This window comes from Aspergillus eucalypticola (genome assembly GCF_003184535.1).
Source record: "Aspergillus eucalypticola CBS 122712 chromosome Unknown BO83scaffold_22, whole genome shotgun sequence".
NCBI lineage: Eukaryota > Fungi > Ascomycota > Eurotiomycetes > Eurotiales > Aspergillaceae > Aspergillus > Aspergillus eucalypticola.
In genome coordinates this window covers 163,605-189,541 of record NW_020290296.1, presented here as the reverse complement: position 1 = coordinate 189,541, position 25,937 = coordinate 163,605, and the positions used below count along the sequence as shown (strand labels likewise).

The window sequence follows — 25,937 nt, the reverse complement described above, 5'->3', positions numbered from 1 at the left end:
CTAATCGTACATCATAGCCAAATTGTATATCCCTTCAATGGCAAATATCGCTTCATGTCATTCATCATTCCATTCGTAAAGAAAAGAAACATCCTCAGATCAATGCTCCAAACCACCAGCTCAACCCAAATTGGTCAGTCTCTTGAACCAATTCGGCATCCTGGGCCCATTGACTAGCGGTGCATAACGATCGTCGTACGACCTCATGCCCCGGGCCCGTTCATAATCTGCGCTGCCTGAACTACGCTCAGACCGTCTAGCCTCGCGCTTTCGCGCCCGCAACTCGTCGATTTCCTGATCCGTCATGCCAGGATATCTGGCTCGTCGTCGGGCCCGACGCCGCAGCTCACGTCGTGCCTCCTCGTCCGAGGAGACCGAGTTCGCCTGGGCCTGCTCACCTGGGCCAGGTGGCATGTCCAATACGGTGGCCACGACCGGTGGTGGTTCAGGCGGGTCGCTCGCTTGCGAATGCACCCAGGACGAAGTTTTATCCTTGCGTCCTCCGGACATCATCGGTGGTGCACGCTCCGGTTCTGGAGCCCTGGACTTGCGACGTTTGGGCCTCGCCCCCTCTTCTGTAGACCGTTCCGGACGGTAAGCCCTCTCGCCATCGTAGCCGCCGAGATAGAATTCTCGGGCTGCTCTGTCATCGACAGGTTGACGAGAGGATCGACGTTTGGACCGGGGCTCATACGCGGCGGCTTCTTGCATCTCTGCCTCCCTCCGCCGTCTGCGTTCGCGCCGTTCTGCTGCTCTGGCTTCGGCTTCGGCCTGCTCTTCTGCCTCGCGGGCCTCTGCTTCTTCTCGAGCACGGCGCTCTTCACGAGCTGCTCTACGAAGCCTTCGCTCTTCCTGGCGTCTTGCTTCCCTCTCTTCCTCTTCACGGAGCATTCTCTCCTGCATCTCTCGTTCACGAGCTCTCTCTCTTTCCTTCCGTCGAGCACGTCTTTCTTCGGCTTCGCGCCACTCGCTCTCACGGAGTTGGTCCGACGGCGCCTGCCGGGAGGATCGCTTTGCTCGACGGGCTGCCCGTCTAGCTTCAACTTCGTCCATGTCGGTTTCCGGAAACCCACCCACTGGACCGCCTTCAGTAACAAAGCCGTCAAGCTCAGCCTCTCTTTCGGCACGTCTCCTGCGAGCTTCGCGCCTTGCACGCCGTTCCTCTCGCTCTGGCTCTGTCATGTACCTAGCATCATCATCACGCTGAGACCTGGACTTTCGGCGCTCTGGAGGGTCCGGACGAGCATTCTTCCGCAAAGAGCCGATGAAGCCCATGAGACCAGTGGACTCTGGTTTCTTGGGAGCAGTACTTGATCGTCCCACGCGTTGCTCTCTTGGTGCTTCCACGAAAGCAATACCTTCTGGGCCCGAAAACACTTCAGCATCTTCATAATGCTCTTCTTGTCTGGACCGAGACTACGCACGAAGTTAGCATTGCGACAGAACTCTCCGGGTGACATCACTGAAATCTTGCTCACCTTTCTCCTTGAACGTCTATCGGAGTGCCTCGATCCCCTTGAGCCCTCCTTCGGGGCATCAATGTCGTCCCGGTCTACCATGACGATGTCCTCGTCTTCAACCGCATACGGGTCAGGAGCGCCTAGAAAACTGTTAGCAGCGCTACAGGCAGTTACATAAGAGAGTGCATACGAGATCTTCTACGAGATTCATGCCGTCTCTCTCTTTCTCTCCGGGAGGGGCCGTTCACGCCCATCATCCTGGCGGCTTTATCCGGCATATCCCGGCTATCGTCCGGTGGAGGACTGGGGAACCCGGCGTCTTCCATACCCACGGATGGACGTCTTGAGGTATTCCTGGACGCGTGTGTTCCGTGTCTTCGACTGGATTTTGTCCTACTAGGCGGCGGTGGCGTGCCCAGGACAAAATCAGCAAGAGTCATACCTCGGCTATTGCGCTTGTCCTTGTCAGAGGTCGACTTCTCTCCCTCGTTCTCAAGATCCCTAGATCTTGGTTGTCTGGTCGATCTCGACCTGACCATAGGCGGGGGTGACTGTTCTCGTTCTCGTTCACGTTCCCGTCTACGCCGATGTTCCCTAGTGCTGGGCTGCTTTTGGGGCGTGGCAGCCCAGAATCCCCAAGATGCTGAACCAGGAGTGCGCTCAACACGAACACGCTCCTTCCTGGAAGGCTTCTCTGGGTCAGGCTCGGCAGGCTCTGGTGGAGGCGTAGGAGGGCCGCCCGCGCCTACATCAACTTCTGCCGCTGCTTCGCCAATATCGGCATCGGCAGGGGCTGGTTCCACGACCGGGGGTGCTTTTTCTCGACTGGATACCTTTTTGCTCCTTTTCTTCAGCTTTTCAGGCTTGGGAGCAGGTGCTTCGTCGATCACCGGCTCTATATCCCGTGCTTGCTCGATCGGAGGCTCTGGAGCAGGATCAGGAACAAACTCGGGCTCAGGCTCAAGCTCAGGTACAGGTTCAGGTTCAGGAGCAGGCTCTGGTTTTTGCACTGGCTCAGGAACCGGTTCTGGCTCAACGACCTTCTTCTTTTTCTTCTTCTTTTCAGTTTTTGAGATGGGACTAGGTGCGGGGGCTGGCTCGGGTTCCGGCTCTGGTTCTGCAACAGGCTCAGGGACCGGCTCAGGCACGGGCTCAGGAGCCGGTGGTTCAAGTACAGGCTCAGGAACTGGTTCAGGTACGGGCTCAGGCACAGGCTCAAGTACAATAGCCTTCGCCTTCTTTTTCTCCTTCTTCTTTGATTTCTTTGACAAAGGCACCGGCTCGGGCTCGGGCTCGGGCTCAGGTTGTTGAGGCTCAGGTTCTGGCTCAAACTGAGGTTCCGGCTCTGGGGCAGGCGGTTCCGGGGCAGGTGGCGGGGGTATATCGTGAAAGTCCTCCTCGTCGTCGAATGCGTCTGGGAAACTGCCTGGAACCAAATCCCTCGAGGGCTTTTTAAACTGAACCGGTTCGGGGTCAAAGAACTCGACAGGCTCGGGTTGCGGGGGAGTAGGGAGTTCTTCTGGGGGTGGGGCAGGCTCTTTCTTGGCAACCTTGTCCTTTAATTTCCCCTTCTTTCCTTGCTCCAAAACTTTGATTCGCTCTGAGACGGACAATAGGGCCGATGACTTGGTCTTCGAGGTGACAACGGGCGTCTTCGCTGGCGGCGCGGCTGGCGCGGGTGGTTCGTCGACAACTGGCGGGATTGGCGCTTCGGGCGCCTCGAGCATCTTTGAGTCGTCAACGTCAATGAGTAAATCATCCTCTGCAGGATGACTTGGTACAGGTTCAGGCTCGGGCTCTGGTGCTGCCTCTATGGCTTTAGTCTTCTCTGATGACTTTTTCTTTGTAGTCTTGGATTTGCCCATAGTTGCAGCACCTATGGTGGCCCAGAAACCCATGCCACTCTTAGGTGTCTCTTCTTCCTTGTAACCCTTCTTATTGCTCTTCGAAGGCTTGCTGTCGTAGTCATCCCAGAGAGGCTGTTCGGGGACTTGGTCTGTAGGTACGTATCCCTCCGGCTCGGCAGTCCACCCCAGAGAGGGCGGTGTCGGTGCGGGCGGTGGAGGCTCAGCTGCGATCTTGCTCTTCTTCTTCTTCTTTTCCTTCGGAGCGTTCCATATTCCCCAGCTCTCCTCCTCATAAGTCTGTTCTGGGACCACTTCAGGGACAGGCTCGGGCGCAGGCTCTTGTTCAGGCTCCAGTTCTGGGGCTGGAGGTGGTGCCGGCTCTTCTTGAACAGGCTCAGGCACAGGCACAGGCTCAGGCTCAGGCTCTTTAGGTGGCTCAGCATTCGGATCAGGAAGGTCGAAATCTTTGCCCGGGATAGGAAGTCCGCTCTTAATCAATGATTTCTCACGTTTCTTCCTATCCTTGGATGACAGATTGTGCCAGTTATTATAGAGAGGACTGTCTGGTATCTCAGGAGCTCTGATCTCAGGCTCAGGCTCAGGTTCCGGGATTGGTTCAGGTTCAGGTTCAGCTGGTGGCTCAGGCTCAGGCTCAGGCTCAGGAGCTGGCTCTGGTTCCTGAAGTGGCTCTGGCTCTGGCTCTGGCTCCGGCGCTTTGGGGGGCTCAGCATTGGGGTCAGGAAGCTCAAAATCTTTACCAGGAATCGGAAGTCCACTCTTTATCAATGATTTTTCACGTTTCTTCCGATCTTTAGATGAGAGTGTGTGCCAGTTGTTATAGAGGGGACTGTCAGGTATCTCAGGGCCTTTGACTTCAGGCTCAGGCTCAGGCTCGGGTTCAGGTTCAGCTACCGGCTCGGGCTCGGGCTCGGGCTCAGGCTCAGGTTCAACTTCCGGGATTGGATCAGGTTCTTGAACTGGCTCTGGCTCTGGCTCCGGAACCTTGGGGGGCTCGGCATTCGGATCAGGAAGATCAAAGTCCTTGCCGGGGATGGGAAGTCCGGCTTTGACCAGTGATTTCTCACGTTTCTTCCGGTCTTTAGATGAGAGTGTATGCCAGTTATTATATAGAGGAGTATCTGGAATCTGAAAGGCAGGCTTTTCGGGCTCCGGTTCAACCTCGGGCTCTGGTTCAATAACCGGTTCAGGTTCAGGTTCAGGTTCAGGTTCAGGTTCAGGTTCAGCTATCGGTTCGGGTTCGGGCTCGGGCTCAGGCTCAGGAGCTGGCTCAGGTTCTGGCTCCGGCTCCTTGGGGGGCTCGGCATTTGGATCAGGAAGATCAAAATCCTTGCCGGGGATGGGAAGTCCGGCTTTGATCAGAGATTTTTCACGTTTCTTCCGGTCTTTGGACGAGAGTGTATGCCAGTTATTATAAAGAGGGGTATCTGGAATTTCAAAGGCGGGCTTTGCGGGCTCCGGTTCAACCTCAGGCTCTGGTTCAATGACCGGTTCAGCTATCGGCTCGGGCTCAGGCTCAGGAGCTGGCTCAGGTTCTGGCTCCTCTGGCTCCGGTTCCTTGAGGGGCTCAGCATTCGGATCAGGAAGATCGAAATCCTTGCCGGGGATGGGAAGTCCGGCTTTGATCAGTGATTTCTCACGTTTCTTCCGGTCTTTGGACGAGAGTGTATGCCAGTTATTATAAAGAGGGTTCTCCAGGAATTCCAAGTCTGGCTTCTCGGGCTCGGGCTCAGGTTCAGGCTCTGGCTCCACGGGATCGGTTTGTGGTTCTGGCTCCGGCTCTAGCTCAAAGACCATGCCCTTTTTCTTCTTATCCTTCTTTGGGATATCCCAGCCCGATGACCAATCATCATCCTTTATCTCGGCAGGCGCTGGCTCCTCAACGACTGGCTCGTCGAGGATGGTACCCTTCTTACCCTTCTTGTCTTTCTTTTTCGTTACAGGGCCCCAAGGAGAGCTCCAGTCATCTTCAGGCGGCGGATCGGCTGCGGCAGGAGGTTCAGGGGCGGGGGGCTCTTCAAGAAGAGGCTCGTCAGCCTTCTTCTTTTTCTTGTCTTTCTTGGTAGTTGCCCCCCAGCTCCAGTCATCATCAGCAAATTCTGGCTCCTTCTTCTCTTCCGAGGCAGGAGGGGGTCCGTTGGCAGCTGGAGTACTTCCAAGGTCCGCACCAAAGCTGAACCCAACGGAGGCGTTGGACATGCCGTTGGTGCCGGAGAAGGACCAGGGGTTACTATTATCTTTTGGCTTGTCGTCTTTCATGCCGTTCAGGGTGTTAAGACCCCATTTATCACCAGATCCCCAATCTTGACCCCAGCTCCCAAAGCTGAAGCCCGTCCCTGGCGCTGCTGGAGGCAGACCCAAGTCTAGTTGCGGCGCACTGTCGTTCAAGCTTATGTCTTGGAACCCGTTGGACGCCGGTTCGGGCGGGCTAGGGTCGGCGCCCTGTTGATAAGTTAGGATTTATCATCTGTATCGCAGCGACGATGCAGAACATACCTTGCCTTTCTTCTTCTTTTTCTTGCTGGTTGTTGTGGCAAAACCCCAGCTATCGTCACCGTTGGCATTAGTGTCATCTGCCCAGCTAAGGTCGGGGGGAGCGGCGGCAGCGGCGGCGGCTTCTTCTGCAGCCCGCTTCTCCTCCTCTTCCTTGGCCAGCCGTTCTTCCTCCTCTTTGGCCAATCTCTCCTGTTCTTCCCTGGCCTGCTGTTCCTCTTCTTCCCGTTTTCGTTGCTCTTCTTCCCGTTTTCGTTGCTCTTCTTCTTCCTTCAATTTTTCCTCTTCCTCCTGTTTCTTCTTCTTCTTGCTCTTCTTCGTGCTTGTCGTATTCCAGGCATCCCAGTCGTCATCCTCTCCATTATTACCGTCGCCGTTCCCATCTTGGCCATTATCATCTCCATTACCACCACCTCCAGAATCGCCGCCTCCATTTCCACTGGTATCACCGTTCTGCTCATCTTCGCCGCCCTCATCTTCCTTGTCGCCTCCACCTTCCTCGGCCGGCGGGGTGCTCTGTCGCTGGGGTTGCGCGGCCGCCTTCTTCTTTTTCTTCTTTCCTGCTCTTTCCCGAATGCCCGTTGCAGACCAAAAATCGAATGGTCGCGATGCACCCTTAGACTTTGACTCATCTGTAGTCTGTGGGGGCACGGGCGCAGAGTCCTGGATAAGACACTTCCGCTGGGCTAAGGGAGCAAGCGTGGCGTAATGTGGAGGTAGATCTTTGATCACATCGTCATATGTAGGCGGCGGTGCATCATAGCCTTCGGGCTCGAAGGCATGGATGTCAGCTTCCAGAGCCAGCGATGATTCGTAACCTAGTTTTCGCCGTAATATTGTATCCTGCTTACAGGTCTAGGCATTAGCAACGGGAACAGCAGTCTCATGGCTAGTAGTTTGTTTGCCATTGAGTTCACAGGTAACTTACCTTGTTTTGATGTTCCACCACTTGGAGGACTTTGCCGTAATGCTCACCACCACTCCGGGTGGTGTATCTTCGGGACCCGAGACACTTAGAACTTAAACCATTTATCTGCAGCCAGCCATATGACAAGTCGCATGTTTCCTTCTGACGTTCGGCAGGTCCCAGCGTGGAAGGGAAGTGTACCCTCAGCGGAGATACAAATTCATCACGAGGGATTGTCCGCATAATTTCCATCCTGGAAAAACGACCGACACTCGTCTGACGACCAGCGACTGCTCTATGCCAGGCGCATGGATATCAAAGGACTATCGGCCCCAATTGAGGCAGTTGGCGTTCGAGCGACGGAATCGACGTACAAGTAGGCGACAGCGCAGGAGAAATTAATGCAAAGACGACGGAGACTCAAAAGTGGGAAGGACCCGGGACTGATGGTAGTTACACCACGCGAAACGTCACGTCAGACGCCAGGCAGACCGAAACTTGCGATAAGGACTGGAGATTGGGCGAGACAGGAGTCGATCGACCTCAGAAGGAATGTCAGAGGAAGTGAGGAGATCTAGATTGACGAAAGAAGTTCAGCAGGGAGAGGCAGGGATACGAGGAGAGGCCATGGAATTCATGACCCTAGGGCGGTGGCAGACGTGGAAAAAGGAATGAAGCGCGATTCTGTGGAAGATCCTCCCAGGCGAGAATGGGATTGGATGGTCTGGTATGCGATAGACAGTGAGGAATGCGAACTAGTATACGTCGGGAAAATCAGCGGTCGCTCGAAGGTGAGTATGGAAGATGCAAGTAGTAGTTGAAGACGGGCTGCGGGAGTGCCACCAAAAGTAAATAAAAAAGTTCGAGGGAAAGAAAAAACATGAGTGAGACTGCAAACCTTTTTTTTTTTCTTCAATTCTGCTCAAGTTTACAAGCAGCTCTTTGATTTGATTGATCGGCGTATACGGAGTAAAAAGCGTGTGATTTGATTCTCCGAGGCCCAGTAGCGTAACCCGGTGGCTGGGGAAGTGGTAATGGGCCAACGGGGCAGCGGGATCGCTGGGAAGATGCCGGTATAGTCGCACGCCGCGGTAGGTGAGAGAGTCTGTGGATGTGGATGTGGATGTGGATGTGGATGTGGATGAAAGTTTTATTGGCGCATTTAATGCAGCGACCAACGGGGAACTGAGAAGTATCCAGTCGTAAGTTAACTGTGGTGTTATGTACACTGTGAGTGAGACTTGAGAAGAACGGCTCTAAAGCCGGCGAGCAATGGGAAGATGAAAGGGAGTCAGAGTCACGCAGGCACAAGCCAGTCACACACCCGGTTGGGTTGCGCGCAAGGACGGGGGCGGTGGGCAGATGCTCCTATCGATAACGAATGCCCCCCTCCTTCGCGGTGGGAAAGCGTTGGCGCGATCGACGAGTCGGACTATGAAGGTATGTACTTTAGTGGTGGTATGTACTGTGAAGTACATACACTCTGACTGACTTGCAGTGGTTGCGCATATGCCTCTGGACGGGTACATTGGTCTCTCTATATATGTATGTAACCATCATCGGGAATGACCTCTCTCCCCATCATGCAGAAAGGAGCCCCGTCATCATCAAAAGGGGGGAAGGAGAGCCCGACAAAGGGTATTCAGAGCATTACCAAAAAGGGCTTAAACAGTCCAGGTATTCGTTGTCATTCTCTTCCCGGCATCAAGTGGGGTAGTCGGAGAACATTATTATTACTGCTTTGATGGAAATGGAAAGTCTGCTAGGGAAAAAAAGAGGAGCTAAAAGATCACCGGTTCCTTGGTTCGACTTGCGGACATCTACTAACTCAGACGAGACTAGTAACTACCGCAGCTAAAGTAAACAAATCAATGGCTGGTCAATGAAAGTCGCATAGGGCATCACTGCAAAAGGGAAGAACAAGAAAAGAATCAACACTCATTCGAATATCACGCACGTCGGACATATCAGATGCTGTCTGTCCCTGCCTACTGTCAGTACTGTACGGAGAGAATTAATTCATTGATCCTCCATCTGAGCCTCGCAATCTCTTCGATCCACCACCGCACGTGCCTTCAGATCTATGCAACAACACCAGCATAATTTCCCAACATTGGTCCGAACTTGCATTCATCATCATGCGGAAATCCAGAAAAAAACCCCGTCCAGTCTCATTCTTAGGCAGCCAAAATGCCCTCTCCTCCCCTCTCGTTTTAAATTCGGCGAGAAACTCGGATGTCAGAAAAAAAAAAGGAAACGACCACCCCATTCTTGGGCGGATGCGGTGGCCTCTTTCTTCACCGCATCGAAGGCAAAGACCCCTCCACCAGCCTATGAGATCACGTTCTGCGCAATGGGGACCCAACCACTGGCCATTCGCAGCTCCCCTTCGTCGGGGCTCTTTGACACCGTCGCAGTTAATCCGGTCAGACTAGTCCTGATACACCACTATGTACATCCATCAGCTCCGCCTGAATATGTTTCCTCCCCCATTATCGTCCGAGTGTGCTGTACAGTTGTCCATACTTTATCCTGTTGGGAATCTCCGAACGTCCGCAATTGCTGCATCGCATGCATTTTCTAGACCCTGGCTGTTTCCCGTGCCCCGCCGCGGAAAAAGCATATGCAGTGATGCACGCCGATTCTACAGCCACTTAGTTGCTGCTATCTACAGGCTGTTACTGCTTGGGGGGTTGAGTGGAATGCATAGCATATGTTGATACTAATTCATCAGAGTAGACTCCCCTGTCTGCGGTCTCTGCATGTATCCAAAATGGGACATTTCTAGCTTGACGCGCTAGATCGCCCTTCTAAAAATGAAACACCCCCGGCAAGAACGGGCCAGCCCGCATACAATGCAGTTGAGGGAGAATCACAGAGCAGGGTAATACTACGGGGCCCTGGAGGGCAAGTCAGGTACGGCTTGTTGACAATGACTCATATGTCCGTCGGACCGCTGCATCATCCCAGGGCATGCGTACCCACCACATGAATACGATCTTTTATGCCCAACATTCGGAGATGTGCGTGCATCTATCTATCTGTCTATCGTATGTCGTTGAATAACCAGCATGCAGTAAGTTGTTCTTCTTACGACGACCTCTTAATTGACTCAGTAGACCCTTCACCGGTCATCGTCTTGAGGGACATGGCGTTGGTCTAGAATTCGAAGATCCCAGGCTGCGCTCGAGCTATATGCAGTTTGACCAAGCAGATACCCGTCCAAAACGACACATCCAGAGGATGAGAAATGTCTCAGCTCTTATGGGTGGGAGACGGTTGATCGTTGCTGTGGATAGATGGCTATGACTTCCGCGTAGGCACGTGGTTCGGATACGTCACTGTATCGCGACTGTGCGGCTTTTGTGAGCCCAGCCAGACTTCCCATTGTTCCTACGAGCACTTGATCAACAGGGAAGGATGTTTCCTTTCATAGGGTACAATTCCCTCAAGACGATGTTACAAATGGTGAATACAGGTGCACGAAAACATGGAAGGCAAGCAGCTAAGATCGAGTGGGCAAACGACACACCATTATCACTAGGACCCGCCCGCAGAATCTTGAAACACAATTGACCTTCCTGGTATTGAAACAATGGTCCCACCTCATTACCTGACAGTCATGCCACAATGCTCATTCAGGATGCTCATTTAGTCGCGTTCTTTCCCACATAGGGGGGATCCTCGCCATAGACGACCTTGTATTCCCGGGCGTACCGGTCGGCATCGACTTCTTGAAGTCGCACGTATTTCTATTCGCTGCATTAGCATTCCTTCTGACAACAACTCGGGAGAGGCGCATCGGGCATACCTGTTTCTCTGCAGCGGTCATGCCTCGCCATTCCTCCGCAATCCGCACACCACGCTCGGGGATGGGCATGTGCTTGAGGTCACCAGCCTGATGGCGTTCCTCGGCGTAGAACAGATACGCGATCTTGGAGCGCTTGACCAGGCGAGGGTCATGAAGAGGGAAGAACTTCTTGTTCTGGATCTGGGCGAGTCTTCGCCGGGCGTCGTTGGCTTGCTTGATCTCCAAGGGACTGTGCGAGTCGAGCCACTCCTTGTATTCCTTCTCGTAAGCTTCCTTGTTGGTAGCAGCAGTAGCGACAAATTGCTGTAAACAGACGTCAGTATCACGGAGCTTCTCACGTCTTTTTTAACCAACGAACCTCGCGCTCGGCTTCACTGATGTTCTTGGCACGGTCGGCGGCCTCCTTGAATGCCTCCTTGCCCTTCAATCCCTTTCCTTCCTTCTTGACCTCCTCAAGCTTGCTCAGCATAGTCAGAGTGAAGTGGTTGGTGAGCCTCTTGGGCGGCGTAAGAGAGGCGGCCTTCAGCTGCTTCACAAGCTGTCTCAAGTCACTCTTCTCCTTAGCTTCCTTCTTGGCGGCTTTTTGCTCATCGGTGAGCACCTTCTTTGCCCGGGGCTTCTTGGTAGTCTTGGTGGACTTCGTAGACTTGGTCGTCTTGGTGGAAGTCGATTTGGTGCTGGTGCGCTCCTTCGGGGAAGCCGCAGTCGCATAGCCGCTGGTCAGGTTTCCGGAGAGGGCAGCGGAAAGAGGTGCATATCTGACATTGGGGGTCGAGAAGCGACTCAGAGCGGCGAGGGACATGCGTCTAACATGGCTCTGAGAGATGGCCTGGCGAACGGGACGAGAGAAGGCCTCGCTAAGCTGGAGGTGTTGGAGAATACCCCCTCCGCACCGAGCTAGGTTCAAAGGCATGGCCCTGAACAATGGTAGTCGCGTATCGGAAATCCGGGGTAATATGTAGAGAGTAGGTTGCTAAATGACCAAACAACGATCTGTCGAAGGATTCGCCCTTGTGCAGGATGCCTGTCAGTGACGAAACCAGGGAGGTTGGGGTCGCGTAGCTCAGTCGTTTGGGAGATGCCGAATCGGGCAATGAAGCTCTCACGTGAGTATTACTGATATCGGTATCAGTCACGTGATAGATAAGTGGGCTCACTCGCCGCCTGAGGCGCGAAAGCCTCTCTAGTTTGGGAGAGAACAGACCGTCGGACACCATCACTTCGACCACACCTTGAGCTGTTCTCGCCACCGGGTTCCTATCGGCCGTGCCTGGTTTTCGCAGAAAATAACTAAACTGTTTCTCATAATTTGAATGGAAGGGTAAAACTCACTTTAGTATCCTGTCCACGTGCTCGAGCTTTTTCCTGAGTCTCAGTAATACTCACTCATCGTTGGCCTGCAACAATGGCTCGCCACGGGGATACTCGCTCACCATCACCTGTAGGCAGCACGTATTCCTCATCCAGACGGAATCGCAGAGACGATGATCGCTATGAGAGGAGCCGGCGAGACGATGGCAGGAGTTATCGCCGATCGCGCAGCCCTGAGGTACGCATAAGCTCATCTTCTCCATCTAATGACATTAGACGGCTCTAACAATCTCTTCTCTCCTGGCTACAGAGACGATACCGTGAACGCGAACGTGATCGCGACCGCGATGCTTACCGGAGACGTGACCGCTCGCTAGACAGACGCGACGAAGATTCATATCGACCCGGTCGGAGAGAACGCTCTCGCGATCGACGACGGTCCCGGGAGCGCGATGATTACCGTCGACGAAGCCGCGATAGGGATTATCGAAGCAGGCGAGAAGATTCCCGCGACAGGGCTCGAAGGCGGACAGATGATTCTGCTGACTTGAAGTACAAGTCTAGACGGGACGATAGCCGGGATCGGGCTAAAGATGCCCCAAGGTCTCGTGAGGTAAGCTCTAAACCAGTCCTCGTTGCTTTTTCCGTCGCATTGGATAAACGCATCTAACATGGGTTGTAGACTTCGAAGCCGTCAACACCAGCAGCCACCGCGGCCCCGACAGAGGACGAAAAGAGGGCGGAGAGACTTGCCAAGCTGGAGGCATGGAAGCAAAAACAAGCCGCTGAGAAGGAACGGAAACAGCGAGAGGCTGCTGCAGCTGGTGGAGCGAGAAGTATCTTAGAAGAGATTGATCGCAAGTCTGGTTTGTCACCGGCTGTCAGTTCTCCCCAATCTCCTGCAACACCAGGCGTTGATGCTACTCCCGGTACATATACTGGGAAGTTTGATCCAAAGGCGATTGCAAAGAGTGCTTCTTCTACACCCGCGCCCCCGGCGGTGCTGGGCAATGATGTTGCCGTTCCGCCATCTGTCAAGCCAGTTACTACTATTCCCGCTCAGGTTAAGCCCAAGCCCGCTACAAGCGGTGCTTCAGGTATGTTGTTCTCTCAGTTTCTATTGTCATAGAGATATGTACTAATTTCTTTCGCAGCTACCTTGAAGGCGAAAGGCAACGTTGGTCGGTTTGGCCTAGGAACCAAGCAAGCAGCAGATACCGAAAAGACCACGGCTACCAAGACTCTAGGATTCGGAGAGGAAGAGTCGACTCGGAGGAAGTTGGAAAGGCTACCTACGCCTCCATTAGAAGACGCGAAGGATGTCAATGGAACTGCAGATGGTGCCGCTGATGAGGATGAAGATGACGTCGACATGCAAGACGGCACCGAAGAAGAGGCTGCTGCTGCGGCACGAGCTGCGGCGGAGAGGCGAGAAGAACGCTTGCAGAGCGAAGCCATAAAAGCCCAGTCTAATGGTGCCGAATCGAGCGACACTGTGATGGGCGACGCTCCTGAAGCCGCCGACAACATGGAGGTCGATGCTCAGGAAGAGGAGGAGGTTGATCCTTTGGATGCGTTCATGTCAGAGCTTGCTGAGTCGGCACCTCCAAAGAAGAAGGTCGGCGCCAAGTTCTCGAAGACCAAAGAGCAGCAGCCTGAGGCTTTGTTCGGTGACGAGCATGATATTGATATGACTGCCGTCGGGGATGGGGATGCAGATGATTTCCTCGCTATTGCGAACAAGGCCAAGAAGAAGAAGGATATCCCAACCGTTGACCACAAGAAGGTTGAGTATGAATCCTTCCGGAAGAAGTTCTACACAGAGCCCTCTGATCTGGCACAGATGTCGGATGAAGAGGCGGCAAGTTTGCGTCTGGAACTCGACGGAATTAAAGTCCGTGGTGTTGATGTTCCCAAGCCAGTCCAGAAATGGTCTCAATGTGGGTTGGGAGTGCAGACCCTGGACGTAATCGACAAGTTGGGATACGAGAAGACTACCTCGATCCAGGCTCAGGCCATTCCTGCGATTATGTCTGGGCGTGATGTGATCGGTGTGGCTAAGACGGGATCTGGTAAAACAATCGCCTTCTTAATTCCCATGTTCCGACACATCAAGGATCAACGGCCGCTGGACAATATGGAAGGTCCCGTTGGTCTGATCATGACGCCTACTCGTGAATTGGCCACGCAGATCCACAAGGACTGCAAGCCATTCCTCAAAGCTTTGAACCTCCGAGCCGTTTGTGCTTATGGTGGAGCTCCCATCAAAGATCAAATTGCTGATCTGAAGCGTGGTGCTGAGATCATTGTCTGCACACCGGGTCGAATGATCGATCTATTGGCAGCAAACGCTGGTAGAGTCACTAATCTACGCCGGGTCACTTATGTGGTCCTTGATGAGGCAGACCGGATGTTCGATATGGGCTTCGAGCCACAGGTGATGAAAATCATGGCCAACATTCGCCCTGACCGGCAGACGGTGCTTTTCTCAGCTACTTTCCCTCGCAATATGGAAGCGCTGGCTCGCAAGACCCTGACAAAACCGATTGAGATTGTGGTTGGTGGCAAGAGTGTCGTCGCTCCCGAAATTACCCAGATAGTCGAAGTGCGCAACGATGACCAGAAGTTTGTGCGTTTGCTGGAACTCCTGGGTAATCTGTATTCGAGTGACGAGAATGAGGACGCACGTGCCCTCATTTTCGTTGATCGTCAGGAAGCTGCTGATGCTCTGCTTCGTGAACTCATGCGCAAAGGTTACCCATGCATGTCCATTCACGGAGGCAAAGATCAGATTGACCGTGACTCGACCATTGAGGATTTCAAAGCTGGTATCTTCCCTGTGTTGATTGCCACATCTGTTGCCGCCCGCGGTCTGGATGTCAAGCAACTGAAGCTCGTCGTGAACTACGATGCACCGAACCATCTTGAGGATTACGTTCACCGCGCAGGACGTACGGGACGTGCCGGTAATACCGGAACAGCGGTCACATTCCTCACGGAGGACCAAGAGCGCTACTCCGTCGACATCGCTAAGGCACTGAAACAAAGTGGACAAAAGGTGCCGGAGCCGGTGCAGAAACTGGTCGACGCGTTCCTGGAAAAGGTCAAGGCCGGCAAGGAGAAGGCCAGTGCCTCTGGATTTGGTGGAAAGGGTCTGGAGCGTCTGGACCAGGAGCGTGATGCTGCTCGTATGCGTGAACGACGCACGTACAAGACTGGTGAAGAAGGCGAGGATGAGGAAGAGAAAGAAGAGAAGAATGAGCAGGCTGAGGAGCGGTTCAACAAGGCCATCTCGTCTGTGCAATCCACGGCAGCTCCATCCCTGCCTGGTGTACCAAAGGGTATTGATCTTGATGGCAAGATTACCGTGCACAAGACCGAAAAGGATCCCAACAGCACGTCCAAGAACCCACTGGACAAGGTGGGCTCAGCCGTTGCGGATATCCACGCGCGCTTGAGCCGCGCAGGAGTGATGAGATCTGGAGTGCCCATCGACAATCGCGGGCCTGATGCAGGCGCCTTCCACGCCACCTTGGAAATCAACGACTTTCCTCGTAAGTCCACCGCCCATTTTGTTAAGTGTCAGATGCTAACCTCCCTACAGAGAAAGCTCGGTGGGCCGTCACCAACCGCACGAACGTGGCCAAGATTTTGGAGGCCACGGGTACATCCATCACTACAAAGGGCAGCTTCTATCCTACGGGCAAGGTGCCTGGGCCCGGCGAGAACCCCAAACTGTATATTCTTGTTGAAGGAGAGACGGAGCTGGCCGTGACGAACGCGATGCGCGAGTTGATGCGACTGCTGAAGGAGGGCACCATCGCCGCGGCGGACAGCGACGCGCGGGCACCCGTGGGAGGCCGCTACAACGTGGTTTAGTATATCGTTGTACCATAGAGACATATTATCGATAGGCATTCTACCTCCAGATGATGATCTAATGTGGATATGAAATAGAAGAAAACAGGATAAGATAAGCTAAGCTGCTCTGGTATCAACAATAAAACACAAGTCTTAACAAACCGAAAAAGGCAGTAATATATCTCGCTAAACCGCTCACTCACATCCATAAATATATCAACTCCACGCAACCAAAACCACAAACCCCCACCCTGGCACATACAGATACATAGTAGTAGTGAGACTACTGCCACCTCCTCGCCTCCGCCGCCCCATCGGCGTCCCTAGCAGCCACCTCATCCCGACTAGCCTCATTCAACGTCTGATTCTGCGTCTGCGCCTTCTGCGCCGCTAACTTGGTGCCTAGCTTTCCTTTACTCCCAGCTGCAGATGCGGACTCGGCTCGTTTCTGTTCCAATCGTAGTTGCAACATTAGCCTAGCCCTAGTAGATAAACCCCCCCTCACAAAAAATATCACTGTTAAAGGAAAGGAAGGAATACACACCTGCGCCGCCAACGCAGCTTTCGTTCTCGCATCCGCAGTCGCATCCCCATTACCTTCCCCAGCAGCAGGCGACCCTAACGTCCGTCCAGAGGGTCCAGACCCCCAGTTCGAGGCGGGTTTGGCGTTGGAGGGGAGCGGGGCACGCGGGGCGGAAGAGGAATCTTGTGCTGGCGGGTTCGGGGCTGAGCCGAGGACACGACCGGGGGAGGAGAAGGCGTCCGGTTGGTTGGAGGATTTGGAGCAGATGTTGCCCATTTTTTATTTGTGTGTGACTTTGGTATGCAGTGGTGGTTCGTGCGGGGAAGGTTTGGATGGATTGGGTTGGAGGGATGGATGGATGGGTGGGTGTATGAGTGGGTGATTGGTGGGACTGTATTGAGAATGATCGAGGTATTGGGTGTGGAGGATAGATAGATAGATAGATAGATAGATAGTAGTAGATGGTGCGTTAAAGGTTGTGGTAGAAGGTGGATAGTATGGGGAAGATAGTAATGATAGTGATAGTGACGCGGAGGAGGATCCGGTCCGAAGGCAGCGGGCGGGCACGTGGGTAGCGTTATCCGTTAGTCGGTAATGTTAATTGTAATTGGCACATGGGGAATGGGGAACGCGGCTGTGAGGGGGAGGGGTTCAAACTATTATCTACGAGAAGTTTCTGTAGTTTCTTGTTTGGAGATACTTTTGTTTCATTCAAGTGATATATGATGGTTTTCTGAGGATATATTGTTTCCTTTTGGATCTGCATCAATTTACTCCAAAGTCAAAAGTTCACCGATGAACAGACAAGGTTGTGGTGGTGAAACTTTGCTGCAGTAATGCCAGTCAGGTGATGTTGTTTACAGGTATTTTTCACATTCACTAATCATTGATAAGACATTTTAGGTAGAGATTGAATCCTTCCTAAAAGGTGTACCGATGTTACTCCCGTCTGGGTCAATCAAACAGTATCAACTTCAAACACACCAATATGCAGGAGGCATCATTGATTTTGCACTGGATGCTGTCCCACTTCAGCCCAAGGCGGCAACTGAGTATTGCCGGGCAGAATCTGGCCAGAATTTTTTCCGCCTGGCCGCAAGGTTCCCACTCTCTCTCCTCGAGGGATCTTCAGGGTTGAAAGCACAGTCCTTGAATATTCCTTATTAAATGGTAATTGCTGATAAAAAAAAGTACTTCTGAAGAAGACGGAAATCACTGATCAATATACAGAGAAAAATTCTGACATTGGGAGGAGTATCATTCGCTGCGGCGACCACAAACTAATGACGCCATCTCCCAAGGTCCTCGTCCCCAAGGTCCCCAAATTACCGATTAAGATCTGCCCCGTATCGCGACGGTAACCTTACCGAAAAAGAGCCCTACTGCGCTGTATCCTCTCCTCCTCCATCACCACCAACTCCACTCTCGCGCTCTCTCTACCAACTCCTACTCGCTCCCTGGTCCATACTACCTCTGAACTATCCTGTTCGCCCACCATCGCCTGGAACCCGCCTCTCATGCTGGCCCCCAAGGTCCTCATCCCATCGCTTTCAGGCGGTCTGTCTTTTCTCTCTCCGACGTCTCTATCGGCTGTTCTTCATTCTTGGTGATTTCTGCGCATTGTCCAGTCGCACCACTGGCCTTCTAGCCTCCCGTTGGACGATCTTTGCATTGCCTACCTTGACTGCAGTCTGTTTGATTGGTAAGAGTATTCCTTGTTTCCGCTCGCGTGGTGTGGAGGGCATGCTAACTTGCCACTTGCGTGCTCTGCGTCAGACAAAGACAGGCACATCCCAGGTCATCCTACTCATTTTCCCCCCGCCTCAGAGCTTCTCTGGCGGTTTGTCCCGTTCACCATTCCCCTCTTCAGTGTGATAATTGTTCAGCCTCGAGGTTGACTGGGGACTTTTTCTGCCTATCATCTAAGCCTGTCGATCGTTATCGACACCATGGCTTCTCACACGAAGAAAGACGATTTCTGCCTCGAATGCCACTGGGAGGCGTTCCACCTCGATGGAAAGGAGGTAGAAGATGTCTCGGAGGCACAGCCAGTGCAATGGAATTGCTCCGATCAGGTACATCACACCCCGGTGCCGCCTTGCAACGGGGATGACGACTGCAACGTCGAGGAGGACTGTTGTGATGTCGACGACTGTTCTATCACCTGCCCCTCCGTCTGCGACGGCTTCATTGAATGTGGCGATGCTGCAGTGTGCTCTGTGTCGCATTGCGACGAAGATCATTGCGAGAACACCGACCCGGTCTGCTTTGATGAACACTGCTTCGGTACGGGCACCAACATAGATGGCGAACACAGTTTGGAGTCGCTATTAGGGTTGGGAACACCTCTCAACCTCGACACAACTGACCTCGTATCCCCGACTTCCATGCCACAGTCGCAGGTAGAGCAGCCCAAAACCATGACGCAGCCCACGGGCATGGTACCCTCTGCACCGGGTGATGCCTTCTTCAACCCTTACGCACCTGCGTCTCACTGTCACTCCCACAGTCATCAACATTTCCACTGCCATGATATATCCAAGGATGCTCACCACGCAGCAAATCCGTGGTTACCTCTGCAGAACGCAGTCAACCCGGCGGATGTATTCCACATGATGTGCCCTGACCTGTCTGCGTGCCATCAATTCCACGTCCACGAAGTGCAGAACTGCCCTGAGCAGGACAAACCTGCCGATGACGCGGCCTCGAACTCGTTTACCTGCTTCCACATCCCTCATCATCCTCACCACCACCATCCTCCGAACGAAGTGAAGAGCCCAGCTCCGGCGCAGAAGCCAACCAATAATTGGAAGCCATGCCGCACGCATGTTCATCGGTGTCGCACGCACGGACACCATGTACATTCCTATTCACCTTACTCGCGCCACTCACGGTCCAGTGTGAGTTCCCAGTTGAGCCCGGGAGAGACGCCGCCCCCGCTGGAAGGGGGAACCTCATCCGTCTTGACCAGTCCGGAATACACTCCCGATACCGAGATATACATCTGCCGGTGGACCTCGAAAGCCGACGGGACCAAGCTGCCCTGCGGCGCCACCTTTGCTGATGCATGCGGTCTGCAGGAGCATCTGGTGGCGTGCCACATGGCGACCGTAGATGGCGCCAAGGGCACGGGATATTACTGTTGCTGGGAGGGGTGTCACCGGCCGGATGAGCCGTTTTCGCAAAAGTCGAAGCTGCAGGGGCATTTCCTGACTCATAGTAATTGTAGGTGCATGCGATGCCAAGGGTTCAGGACTAGAGCTGACGAGGCAGATAAAAACTTCAAATGCTCTGTCTGCGGAAAGATGTTTGCACGACAGGCAACATTGGAGCGGCACGAGCGGAGCCACCGAGGCGAGAAGCCGTACAAGTGTACCGAGTGTGGAAAGTCGTTTACCGACAGCAGCGAGCTGAGTATGTGCATGCTATCTCCCGAGATGAATAGACACTGACGGGATAGAAACGCATTCGCGGACGCACACGGGCGAGAAGCCATTCAAATGCACGTACCCGGGGTGTAACTTTCAGACTGGTGATGTAAGTACAGCCAATCGGAAAGAGAAGACATCAAGCTAACAGGTTCAGTCGTCCAATATGTCCAGCCATCGATTGAGTATGTACACCGTAGACAGATTCATGCAGTCGATACTAACGGGACTAGCACACGGCGAGCGTCGACACAAGTGCCACCACGCCGGATGCACCAAGAGCTTCACGCGACACGGTAAGCCCAAACCCCCATGTAGTCCAAGAGACATACTAACAAAACAGACCAACTCAAACGACACTTAAGAACTACGCACAAAGAAGATATCTCACTGGGTACTCCGATGCCGAATGACTTCGGACTTGCCTTTGCCGAAGTGGCGTGAGAGCAGCACAGACGGGCACCAGGCGCAGATCAACGGGGAGGGAGTATACATATATACATACGTGATTTCTGATACCGGATTGATTGGATTGGATATAAAACGGAGTACGACGGCGAAACAGGACAACTGAATGAGCGAGCGATTGATGACTGGTTAAAAGATCATTATGAGTGGACGACACCTATACCTACTATTACTACTACTATTACAACCTACTACATAGTATATATCCAACACGAGTTGAACAGCCCCTACCTACTAAATAGTAATGACACACCACCACAACCTCCATTCAATCCCATATCCCAACCCTAAATATTACCACCATTATCATACACACATCCCATCCCCAATACACAACCATGAACACGATATTACAAATCACTCAGCAGAAGCCCTCTCCTCCAAACTCTCCACAGCCCCCACAATCTCCCTAACCCTCGTCCCCACCCTCCTCCTCACCTCCTCACGCACTTCATCCCCCACAGCACCCGGATCCAACCCCGTATCCACATCCACCTGTCCCTGCGGCGAATGGCTCACAAACGACATATCCCTCGTGTACACCGTATACACGGCAATGAGCTCATTCAGAGCATCGCGCGCCGATTCCCGGTCCGACGCCGCGTAGATGGTCGCTGAGTCGGTGCTTTCTGTGGCGATTTCGAATTCGTCTTTTGCGACTTCGTATCTTAATCCCGAGTCAGCCAGTATGTTAGTAGGTGTGCTTGTTTATTTGGGAGGGTGGGGGGAAAGGGTATACGGACAGTTCTTGAAGTTCGTCGATGATTTGATCGGCAGGGGGTTTTGAGGATGATGTTGAGTATGAGGAGTTGTTGTTTTTGGAGCTGGGGGTGAAGGTGAAAGTGTAGGTTCGTGGGATTGTTGGTGTTGGTGTTGGTGTGGTGGTGAGTCCGGGTGCGGAGGTGAGTCGGGGTCGGGCGGAGGTGGTTAGGGTGCGGAGTGGACGTGGGCGAGGAATTGAGGGCTTGTATAAAGAACGGGAGAGGTGTAGTCCGCGGAGAGGGATCCGGAGAGACATTTTGGATATGAATCGGAGATGAGGATGGTGGTTAATTGATAGATAGGATAGATGGAGGTGATGGTTGCAATGATGGGATGACGTCGGTTGGGGATGGACCGTGCTGACTAACCGGGGTATGCCCTTACTTGAACTAGTTTAACTAGTAGAAGAGTTGCGTGATACATGTCTTGGTTAGATTATTGTTATCTTCTACACTGATTCTCGTGAATTGTGATTATAATACTTTTTAGTTTGCCCGTTCAATGTGTTTTCTTCTACCGGGAATTCTGGTAACTGTTGATTCAATGGTATGGCTGATGCTACTAGTATATCCCGGTGATTGTGATAAAGAGACATTCGCTGGCAAGGAGACAGTCATAGCAGAGACAAGTACCAGGGTAAGTAACAACACCCATATATGTCCATGATAGCCCTAGATGAAGGATTCTGCAAGAGCTGAGTTGCAGTCAGGCGTTCCTCAGGGATAACATTTCACTTGCACACAAGACATATCTAGACAAGCAACTGTTGAGTGATAAAGTATGAGTCTAAGCTATATCATTGTGAAAGGATTAGTTGGTGGTAATAATGTAACTTGATAGAACATGGTTCGGTGAATATCCCTTGTGTTCTTAGACGAGCAAGTAAAAAGGAGCTAGATTCATATGAACAAAAGTTTTATTACACAATTTCACCCCATAAACATCCTCTGCATCGACCAAGATTACCTGCTCAAGCCCTGTACGCTTCAGCCAAGCAGTCTGTCACGTAAGACAATTACTCTCCCAGGGAAATTCCGTCCAAAATTTTGCTGATATCTACAGAAAATGAACCAAGAGCAATTCGCCATTTGATCTATAAGGACCAATAGATAAAGGATTTGGGGTAAAAGGAGCAGCCCCTTCTAGTCGCCTACATTCACCGTTGTTACTACTATCACAGCCTTATGATTCAGCTATACTGCTGAAAGCAACCCCTGGTCTCCTCTACATATCAATTCATGCATTCATTCACAGATGCATTCATAAATGGTTTCACAAATTTACATGATTGATAGGGAGTCTTGTCCTCGACTATAACAAACCTTATATAAAGTCAGCTACCTCCCAAACAACCCTTTTACACTATGAGGAGAAGAGTCAAAAAATAATGGGATACTTGGTGATATCATAGGGTACAATCATATATAGCATACATGTGAGATATTATACAGATTGAACCTCGATATTTTCCCCCAAGGCTAACTTATATGGAGAACTCTATACAGGTCGAACATATACTTGTCTTTGCTTATTTTATACCGCACTTTTCACTACGGCAACCCAAGATGTAGATGAAGGCTTTATATTCGACTTCTGGCCTGTCGTAAGGAGCTTTTTTCAAGCTCCCTTGTAAGCTCTTAGATGGCAGTGTCAAAGTCAGACGCTAATGTCATATTGTTGTTCTCAACAAAACTTTCGACAACAGTCTTCCCGCGGATGCCTACTACGGAGAAATAAAACGCATCAGGATTCGATGGAAGCCCAATGCAATCTCAAGATTGCCCAAGGATGATGAGAGCTTGCAGGCAGACCCAGTTGCGCTTAAGGCCGCAACAGAGCATGTGACATATATGTGTATGAAGAGGCTAGTAATACCTCTGCTCTGGTTAGAATACTCTTGCATTTCCTTCAACTCGCCGATGAAGAATGGATTGATTGACAATTTGGTCCGGAAACAAGACATCTCTTCGACTGTCAGAGATTGGAACAAGCCTGTGGCGAGAAACCATTTAACAGGCAAAGGTCAGGTTCTCACCTGCGGACAATTGCCATGAGTGTTACCACTGCTGCATGCTGGAACATATCTTTCCGTCTGCTTTCAGATAGACGCGATATTAAACCGTTATTGGTCCACCAATTAGCGCGATGACACTATATATGGAGCCTTTGCTGAATACCCCTCAGTGTTCAGGTGTTGTATAGCAATGCAGCGAGAACATCAGAGCCTAGACCTGACCATTCTCTTGATAGATCCATTCATTGTCATAACATTATGGCTATGAGGTCTGTTTATAGTCCTTTCTATTCCCGAGATACACTTAGCCAAGGATGTCGATCTGCGGAATCAGCCACTATTGCAAGGCCAAGAGATCGACTCAACTCATCCTCACCATGTTAGGGTCGCTTCTAACCTAGAACTTCCCTTTAGCCTAAAACCGCCACGGCCCGCCTCCAAGCATCGTCGGAACAGTCACCTATAAAACCCTCAAGCATGCTAGCATCTTTTCCTTAGAATGTATTAACCACATCTCACCATGTGGCTCTCATCCCTCCTCGCAACTACCCTACTATCAATCACTGCATCCTCCTCTCCTACATCGAACCACACCTACACTAACCCCATCCTCCCCGGCTGGCACTCCGACCCAACATGCGCGCACGTCCCGGAACACGACACTACCTTCTGCGCCACCTCCACCTTCATCGCCTACCCCGGCCTCCCCATCTATGCCAGTAAAGACCTGCAGAACTGGAAACTCGCCAGCAACGCCTTTAACCGGCCCTCTCAGATCCCCGATCTCCGAAACACCACAGACCAACAAGGCGGCATCTACGCCCCAACCCTGCGCTACCACAATGGTACCTTCTACCTGATCGTCACCTACCTCGGCACAGACATTAAAGGCCTCCTCTTCACCACCACCAACCCCTACAACAACTCCGCTTGGACCGACCCCCTCGTCTTCACCGTCACAGGCATCGACCCGGACATCTTCTGGGACGACGACGGTACCGTCTACGTGACATGTGCGAACAGTGGCTCCTCCAGCGGAAACCACATCCAGCAATACTCCCTCGATCTAACCACCGGAGCCACCGGCCCCATCCACAACCTCTGGAACGGCACCGGAGGCTCCAGCCCCGAGGGACCGCACATATTCCGCAAAGACGGGTATTACTACCTTATGATCGCCGAGGGAGGGACAGAACTTGGCCACTCGGAGACGATTGCTCGGTCAAGGTACCGGACCGGGCCGTGGGAAGCTTATCCCCGGAATCCGCTGTTGACAAATCGCAATACGACCCAGTATTTTCAGACGGTCGGACATGCGAATCTCTTTCAGGATAGTGTGGGAGATTGGTGGGCTGTGGCACTGAGTACACGGTCTGGGCCGGCGTGGAAGAATTATCCCATGGGGAGAGAAACGGTTCTTGCGCCGGCGAGATGGGAGGAGGGCGAGTGGCCACTTGTGCAGCCTGTTCGGGGGGTGATGAGTGGGCCTTTGATGTCGGAGGATAGGGGGATTGCAGTGGGTGAGGGGGGTTGGGTTGATCAGCCTGATAGAGTGGATTTCGCTCCGGGGTCAGCGATTCCAGCGCATTTTGTGTATTGGAGGTATCCGAGGACGGAGAATTTTGTGGTTTCACCGGAGGGGTATCCTAATACTTTGAGGCTGACTCCGTCGTTTTATAATCTGACAGGGACGCCGGAGTTCAAGCCGGATGATGGGTTGACGCTGGTTATGCGTCGGCAGACGGATACGTTGTTCACGTATGGAGTGGATATATCGTTTCATCCTGAGATGGATGGCGAGGAAGCTGGCGTTACGGTGTTTTTGACTCAGGAACAGCACATTGATTTGGGTATTGTGTTGCTACAGAATAATCTGTCATTCAGGTTCCGTGTTGAAGGCCGGGGTAACTACGATGGCCCTCTTCCTGGACAGACTATTTCTGTGCCAAAGGAATGGCAAGCAGACACTATAAGGCTTGAGATCCAGGCTGTCAACGACACGACCTATGCCTTTTCCGCTGCGCCATCAAGGAACCTGGGCCATAAGAAAGTCATTGGGTGGGCAGATACGAGGATTGTCAGTGGTGGCACTGGTCGGTTTACTGGTAAGCTGGTCCTTTACATGATCGATTTTCCTTTCTTGCAGTGTTGACAGTTTGCAGGCGCGCTTGTTGGTGCTTATGCTACGAAGAATGGAGGCGCTAGAAGTACACCGGCTTATATTAGTAGATGGAGATATCAAGGACAAGGCCAGGAAATCGACTATGGCCATATAATCCCGAGCTGGACTACGTCTATAATTGCATAGTTGAAAAATTGATATACTTTGCACTGAATGAGGAACATTGGGGACAAATTGCCTAGTTTGAGTGCTTGCCATCTCTAAATAATTGACAATGCTTGTTCGGCGGACTTATCTGGCATAACTGCTTGCTGGTTAGCTCCTTTCTAATGTACTCCGAACTATCAGCAGCCTTCTGAGCTATCAGACACTTCACCTGCTACCCATTCTTCTGAAAAAACTCGAGGTGCTCAAGAGTATCATGTCGATTACTACTGTAAATGGTAGTTCCATGGCATTGGGGGTTATGCATACCTGTCCCAACACCCCGGCATGTCCACCCCCAGCCTGCATCCTTCGCCCTATAAGTGATCTACCCCAACATCTGCACCCTCTTGAAAAGCTTTGCGAATCGACTGGAGCTTGACAGTTTTGTCCTACATTGGCGAGGACATCGTACAGCATAGGTCTTCAAACTTCCACTGGGTTATTCCTTGTTTTCGATACTCTGTTTCACCGGAAGGCTGTCAACATGTCACAGCTGACAATAACTTCATCATCCCTAGCAAGGTCAGCTATGATCAGCGGTCACTTGACACCCATTAATACTACGAGAGATCCAGCGATAAGGCGCTCTGGACTGATGGAGATCATCGAAAGATATATGTGAAGGGGTAGTATTGATTGACAATGACAAGGTGGAGATCTATAATGTCCTTCGTCACTCGCTCTAGATAGTTACTGAACACCAGT

The 25,937-nt window shown here is 52.2% G+C and overlaps 8 protein-coding genes across 8 annotated transcripts; 4 read left to right on the top strand and 4 right to left on the bottom strand.

Moving 5' to 3' along the window:
* Positions 1 to 11: 11 nt before the first annotated feature.
* Positions 12 to 7,272, bottom strand: BO83DRAFT_98045 (uncharacterized protein). Its single transcript, XM_025537762.1, has 5 exons — positions 6,747 to 7,272; positions 5,822 to 6,661; positions 1,651 to 5,767; positions 1,479 to 1,600; positions 12 to 1,416 (listed from the first exon to the last, which is right to left on the bottom strand). The coding sequence occupies exons 1-5, from the start codon at positions 6,975 to 6,977 to the stop codon at positions 121 to 123; spliced, it is 6,606 nt and encodes a 2,201-aa protein (XP_025385431.1). The 5' UTR covers positions 6,978 to 7,272; the 3' UTR covers positions 12 to 120.
* Positions 7,273 to 7,396: 124 nt separating this feature from the next.
* BO83DRAFT_419197 (uncharacterized protein) lies at positions 7,397 to 8,470 on the top strand (the record flags this gene model as incomplete). Its single annotated transcript, XM_025534870.1, has 5 exons — positions 7,397 to 7,516; positions 7,821 to 7,927; positions 7,975 to 8,165; positions 8,224 to 8,270; positions 8,315 to 8,470. 5 exons carry the CDS (start codon positions 7,397 to 7,399, stop codon positions 8,468 to 8,470), a joined length of 621 nt encoding a protein of 206 aa, XP_025385430.1.
* A 1,902-nt stretch (positions 8,471 to 10,372) lies between these two features.
* Positions 10,373 to 11,449, bottom strand: BO83DRAFT_319036 (HMG-box domain-containing protein; the record flags this gene model as incomplete). Its single annotated transcript, XM_025527760.1, has 3 exons — positions 10,373 to 10,477; positions 10,537 to 10,839; positions 10,895 to 11,449. The coding sequence occupies 3 exons, from the start codon at positions 11,447 to 11,449 to the stop codon at positions 10,373 to 10,375; spliced, it is 963 nt and encodes a 320-aa protein (XP_025385429.1).
* Positions 11,450 to 11,804: 355 nt separating this feature from the next.
* BO83DRAFT_439480 (DEAD/DEAH box RNA helicase) lies at positions 11,805 to 15,829 on the top strand. The gene is made up of 5 exons (XM_025536180.1): positions 11,805 to 12,085; positions 12,158 to 12,460; positions 12,530 to 12,944; positions 13,002 to 15,401; positions 15,452 to 15,829. The coding sequence occupies exons 1-5, from the start codon at positions 11,942 to 11,944 to the stop codon at positions 15,724 to 15,726; spliced, it is 3,537 nt and encodes a 1,178-aa protein (XP_025385428.1). The 5' UTR covers positions 11,805 to 11,941; the 3' UTR covers positions 15,727 to 15,829.
* On the bottom strand, positions 15,820 to 16,730 carry BO83DRAFT_380535 (uncharacterized protein). The gene is made up of 2 exons (XM_025531770.1): positions 16,253 to 16,730; positions 15,820 to 16,156 (listed from the first exon to the last, which is right to left on the bottom strand). Exons 1-2 carry the CDS (start codon positions 16,505 to 16,507, stop codon positions 15,992 to 15,994), a joined length of 420 nt encoding a protein of 139 aa, XP_025385427.1. The 5' UTR covers positions 16,508 to 16,730; the 3' UTR covers positions 15,820 to 15,991.
* A 1,450-nt stretch (positions 16,731 to 18,180) lies between these two features.
* On the top strand, positions 18,181 to 20,103 carry BO83DRAFT_318896 (C2H2-type zinc finger protein; the record flags this gene model as incomplete). Its single annotated transcript, XM_025527755.1, has 6 exons — positions 18,181 to 19,456; positions 19,505 to 19,645; positions 19,692 to 19,768; positions 19,817 to 19,844; positions 19,893 to 19,955; positions 20,003 to 20,103. 6 exons carry the CDS (start codon positions 18,181 to 18,183, stop codon positions 20,101 to 20,103), a joined length of 1,686 nt encoding a protein of 561 aa, XP_025385426.1.
* A 155-nt stretch (positions 20,104 to 20,258) lies between these two features.
* Positions 20,259 to 21,145, bottom strand: BO83DRAFT_439477 (uncharacterized protein; the record flags this gene model as incomplete). Its single annotated transcript, XM_025536179.1, has 2 exons — positions 20,259 to 20,794; positions 20,871 to 21,145. 2 exons carry the CDS (start codon positions 21,143 to 21,145, stop codon positions 20,485 to 20,487), a joined length of 585 nt encoding a protein of 194 aa, XP_025385425.1. The 3' UTR covers positions 20,259 to 20,484.
* A 2,278-nt stretch (positions 21,146 to 23,423) lies between these two features.
* Positions 23,424 to 25,790, top strand: BO83DRAFT_450977 (glycoside hydrolase family 43 protein; the record flags this gene model as incomplete). Its single annotated transcript, XM_025536823.1, has 3 exons — positions 23,424 to 25,008; positions 25,066 to 25,195; positions 25,652 to 25,790. The coding sequence occupies 3 exons, from the start codon at positions 23,424 to 23,426 to the stop codon at positions 25,788 to 25,790; spliced, it is 1,854 nt and encodes a 617-aa protein (XP_025385424.1).
* Between the last annotated feature and the right edge of the window lie 147 nt (positions 25,791 to 25,937).

Excerpts from the sequence above, each read along its gene's own strand:
- BO83DRAFT_98045 (XM_025537762.1), bottom strand. The coding sequence starts at position 6,977 with ATGGAAATTATGCGGACAATCCCTCGTGATGAATTTGTATCTCCGCTG. Across the intron at positions 5,768-5,821 it reads AAAAGAAGAAGAAAGGCAAG|GGCGCCGACCCTAGCCCGCC; the intron begins GTATGTTCTGCA and ends ACTTATCAACAG. Across the intron at positions 1,601-1,650 it reads TGAATCTCGTAGAAGATCTC|GCGCTCCTGACCCGTATGCG; the intron begins GTATGCACTCTC and ends ACAGTTTTCTAG.
- BO83DRAFT_439480 (XM_025536180.1), top strand. The coding sequence starts at position 11,942 with ATGGCTCGCCACGGGGATACTCGCTCACCATCACCTGTAGGCAGCACG. Across the intron at positions 12,461-12,529 it reads ATGCCCCAAGGTCTCGTGAG|ACTTCGAAGCCGTCAACACC; the intron begins GTAAGCTCTAAA and ends CATGGGTTGTAG. Across the intron at positions 12,945-13,001 it reads CGCTACAAGCGGTGCTTCAG|CTACCTTGAAGGCGAAAGGC; the intron begins GTATGTTGTTCT and ends TTTCTTTCGCAG.
- BO83DRAFT_380535 (XM_025531770.1), bottom strand. The coding sequence starts at position 16,507 with ATGGGCAACATCTGCTCCAAATCCTCCAACCAACCGGACGCCTTCTCC. Across the intron at positions 16,157-16,252 it reads AAGCTGCGTTGGCGGCGCAG|AAACGAGCCGAGTCCGCATC; the intron begins GTGTGTATTCCT and ends CGATTGGAACAG.